General features: G+C 58.3%; 1 protein-coding gene across 1 annotated transcript; it reads left to right on the top strand.

The window, feature by feature from the left end:
* Positions 1-2801: 2801 nt before the first annotated feature.
* Positions 2802-4603, top strand: KLHDC9 (kelch domain containing 9). Its single transcript, XM_026487328.4, has 4 exons — positions 2802-3319; positions 3611-3770; positions 3862-4060; positions 4329-4603. Exons 1-4 carry the CDS (start codon positions 2802-2804, stop codon positions 4493-4495), a joined length of 1044 nt encoding a protein of 347 aa, XP_026343113.1. The 3' UTR covers positions 4496-4603.
* Position 4604: the final 1 nt, after the last annotated feature.

The raw sequence follows: 4604 nt of genomic DNA, 5'->3' as shown, positions 1-4604 counted from the left end.
GGGTCAGAGTGAAGTTAAGGGGAGGAGAAAACAGAGCAAGAGTTCTGTGAAGGGTTGAGAGAGCAGATATCGATCTGGGGCTGGGACGGACATCTGAGACTGGGAACCTGGGCTGTAGGCACGCTCGCTCACCGGAAATGGCCACCTGAGGCCAAACTCAGAGGACCCTGTCAGGACTGGGAGACTTTCAGGATGCTCTGCCACCAACGCCCCCCCCCCCCCCGCCCCCCCCCAGAGGTTCTCCCTGGATATTAGCAGCAGCCCTTCTGGCTGCCCTTCTCCTGTTCTCACACAGTCCCCTTTCAGGTCTACCCTTCACTTTATCTTCATGTCCCTTAGTTTCTGAAGCACAGACAGGGCCATCCGCAGACCACTTTAAATGGTGCTCTGGGGTATAAAGTACATGTCATGCCAAGGCAGACTGGCTTTTCTTTCTTTTTTTTTGTCTTGTTCTTCTCTCTCTCTCTCTCTCTCTCTCTTTCTCTCTTTCCCTGGATTCTTTTCTGCCTCTTCCAAGATATGGGCTTGATTCCAACTAGCCAGAGGAGGTAGGAGTCCCGAGCAGCTCCTCGCCTGGGTCTATGTAACTGGTAAACGCCTCTAGCTACTAGATGGGACTGGAGGGGGGATGGCCAAGGAGCGTGTGAGGTCCAGGCTCGATGTCCAAGGGAAATGCGAACAGCTGAGGACGCAGAGTCAGAGTGGAAGCTGGGAGAAGGAACACCCAGCTGTGAGAGAGAAGCTGGAAAGGCCCCTGGGCTGGGCAGTTCCCTGTTCTACCCAGGAGAGGCAGAAAATGAGTCTGTCCCAGGGCGCCTGGCTGGCTCAGTCAGCAGAGCACGTGACTCGATCTCAGGTGGTGGGTTCGAGCCCCATGCTGGGTGTAGAGGTTACTTTGAAAAATAAAAGCTTTGGGGGAAAAAAAAAGAAAGAAAATGAGTCTGGCAAAAAGGGCATATAGGCCACCAAGGGCCACCGCCCCACGCAACTCCTTGCCTAAATCCTAGGAGTGTGACAGACCTGAGTCCAGCTGTTAGGAGGCGAGCTGGTCAGAGAAGTCTAGGAGAAGGCTGGCTTTCAGACTTCAGTCAGGGACATTAGATAGAAGTTAGTGATTTGGGGGGCACCTGGGAGGCTCAGTCGGTTAAGCGTCTGACTCTTGTCTTGGTTTGGGCTCAGGTCATGATCAGAAGGTCATGAGATGGAGGCCCACGTCTGGCTCTACGCTCAGTGAGGGGTCTGCTTCAGATTCTCTCTCTCCCTCGCCCTCTGCCCCTCCTCCCACTCGTGCTCTCTCTCTCTCTCAAATAAATAAATCTTAAAAAAAAAAAAAAGTTGGTGATTTTTTACCATGAGGTTTTGTTACCATGTTACCATGATCTGGGAAAACCAAGATCCTCTCTGTTAGACCCCAGGAAAGCTGGAAATAAGTGGGCAGAGACTGTCAAAGTTCTTCCTGGGTCTCGGCTTCAGGAGCAAGTGGGAAACAGGTCTCTCTGTGCCTTCCTGCCCGTACTCTCTCCATGCTGTTTACTCTGAGGACCAAAAGTTAGGGTCAGGGGGCCTGTGCTATCAGACCCCGGAATTACATGTCCGTCCCCACGGCGGCCTGGTCACTCTCTATGCCTGCATTCCTGGGGCATGATGGGGAATGAGCTGATGTGTAGAAACCAAAGGCAAAAGCAGCAGCCATCCCTCCCATTTGCAGCCTGGCACTGGGGACACATGTCCTGTTTCTGTCCCGAACCCCCCCCCCCCCCCCAGCTGTGTTGGGAGTAGAAATCTGTCTGCATTTCCTCCTGTAGCTGAAATTAGTCAGCTTGGATCTGGGCCTCTTCGTTCTTCACTGGGTCCTGGAGGGACAGAGTTGGGAAGAGGCACAGGGACTTGGCTTGAATAAAAGGGAGATACCAGGGAGGGGCGGGACCCTGTAGTTCTCCCTCCACCTACTACACCCCCATCCGGCTTCTTAGGCTGGGCAGCTTCTGTCCTGGATCTTATCGGTGAAACTCCCTGCCCTTCATCTCCAGTACCAGATGCCACCGTACCTCAGTTTCCTTACACCGTATGAGACTAAGAGGCGAGCTGAAATAACGAATTACTCTTCCCAGGACTCCGTAGTGAAACGTTCTCCAAGGCTTAAGCATTTCCCCTCACCCCCAACCCAACCACACACACACAAAATGATGGTGTGCCCTGAGAGGCGGGCTCTACCACCCTCTAGTGGCCAGAGCAGAAAGGACGCTCCCAGCAGATCCCAGGACCTTCGAGGCTCCAGCTGGGAACGTCTTCTGAAAAACACCCAACACATAAAGCCCACCGCACAGTTCATAAATGAGAAAGCTGAGGAGGCCTAGAGAGACTCCCCTTGAGAGTCAGCGGCACGGATGGGACCAGAACCCAAGTCTCCTGACTCCCAGCCCAGTGCTCCGGCCGTTCACGGCCTCCCCTCTGACTCATCGCTGGGAAGGGCAGATGGAATTGGAAACGGGTGTCCCTCCTGCCGCAGCAGAGCCACACTTGCACCTCAAATCAGCTCGCAGCTTTGATAACGGGTCCTTCGGGGGACCTGGCTGCCCTGTGACTTCTGAGGTTAACAGTCTTTCAGGATTCTGCTGGCCCTCGTCCAGATGCCGTCACCACGGTGACCATTCCGGCAGCTACCCAGGTCTCCTGTCTCCACGGTAACCGGTGCTTTGCGACCTTCACTTTGCAGCGGTCGTGCTGCCGGTGGTGCGGCGGCGGCGGCTGGAGGCAGGGACCCCGGCGGTTCCGGGAGTGGGGTGGGGGGTGGGGGTGACATGGCGCTGGCGGGGCCCCCGGGGGGCGCGGGCTGGACCTGGCGGCCAGTGGCTCGGGACGCGCTCCTGGCGCGGGCCTTCCACTCCTGCACTGAGCTTCGGGGCCGCTTCTACCTGGTGGGGGGCCTCCGGGCTGGAGGGGCGACAGAGCCGAGCGGCGACACGGTAGTCTTCGACCCGGCCGCGGGCCAGGCCGTGCAAATGGGCGCCCGGGGCGGCCCGCGGCGCAGTCACCACGACGCGGCGCCTGTGGCCGGACGCTGGCTCTGCGTGGTGGGCGGCTGGGACGGGTCGCGCCGCTTGGCCACGGTGGCCGCCCTGGACACCGAGCGCGGGGCGTGGGAGGCGTGGAGCGCGGCCCCCGGCAGCCGCCCCCCCGCCGGCCTCAGCAGCCACACCTGTACCCGCGTCTCGGACCGAGAGCTGCGGGTGGCAGGCCGGGAGGGCGGGACCCGCACTCAGCGTCGCTACGGAAGCATCTACACGCTGAGGCTGGACCCCGGCGCCCGCACGTACTGGTATGGCACCCCCTGCCCCAAACGTCTCACCCTTCCTTCACCTGTGCTCTAGAAAAGCGAAGGCTCAGCAGAACCGCGGGCACCCTGTCCACGTCCTGACCCTCCTTCCCCGGCAGCCACCGTGGTGAGCGCCGCGCGCTCTCTGCTGGTATCCCCCTCCTTCTCCTCCGCCCGCGGTACAGTCCCTGCCTCCTTTCTGTGCTCGCCACAAAAGGGGCTGGGGAACAGGCAGTACCGCACTTCTGTTCTCCGGAAAACCCAACTCAGGCCCGGACTTGTGCATACCCACAGCTATAAGGAAGAGGGCTGCCACACAGCCTCCCGCTCGGGGCACTGCGCGGCCCTGCTCCAGACTGCGGGGCCCCACCCAGCTCACCAGCTGCTGCTCTTTGGGGGTTGCAACTCGCCTGAACCAGAAGTAGCTGGGCATTGGAGTCAGGGGAAGATTAAGGTATTATCTGCTCACATCTTGCTGAGGGTGGAAGGGGGCTAAAATGGTGAGGCCCAAATCCCTCCAGCCAACCCCTTCTTTCTCCCCGAAGGAGGAACCACCTGCTGCCCCCCGTTTGATGGAACAGCTTGCCAGGCTTGTGAGCACTGGGCAGGGGTCCCGGCAGGGGCCTCGGGGACTGCGGCATCACTCATGTTCTGTGGTGGGGCCCTTCGCTGTGCTGTTTGGTGGAGAAACTCTGACCAGAGCCAGAGACACCATCTGCAATGACCTCTACATCTATGATACCCGTGAGGGCTGGCTGGCTGAGGAGGGGAGAAGGGGGGGAGCAGGGGGGAAGACGGAAGAACCTGCAGTCGCAGAAAGAGGATGCAGTGATGGGGTAGGGAGGGGCAAAAATTAATTGCCAAGTTAAAGGAATACACAGACTAGTAAACTGTGAAGAGGCCCCCAACCAAGTGAGGAGAAAAGAAAGGGCAAACCTTTGGTCTTGTGAGGAGCGGAAGCCCCACGGAGCCAAAATGCTACTGCCTCCATGAGCACTTTCTTACCCAACAGGCAAGTCCCCTTCTTTGTGGTTCCACTTCCCCTGTGCAGACCATGGGCTGAAACGCGTGGGCCATCGCACCTGCCTTTGGAACGATCAGCTTTACCTGGTTGGGGGTTTTGGTGAGGATGGCAGGACACCTAGTCCACAGGTCTGCATCCTGGACCTATTTATCTAAAGCGTAGTTCAAGACACAGTGCCCGGCCTCTGTTCTGCTGCAGATTCACAGCACACTACCACCAGAGCTATCCGCCTCATTTCAAACGCTGATTAAATTTCAATCTAAG

Source organism: Ursus arctos, unplaced genomic scaffold, assembly GCF_023065955.2.
Source record: "Ursus arctos isolate Adak ecotype North America unplaced genomic scaffold, UrsArc2.0 scaffold_2, whole genome shotgun sequence".
Classification (NCBI taxonomy): Eukaryota; Metazoa; Chordata; class Mammalia; order Carnivora; family Ursidae; genus Ursus; species Ursus arctos.
Note: the sequence above shows the minus strand (reverse complement) of the source record. Positions and strands in the feature narration are given on the sequence as shown.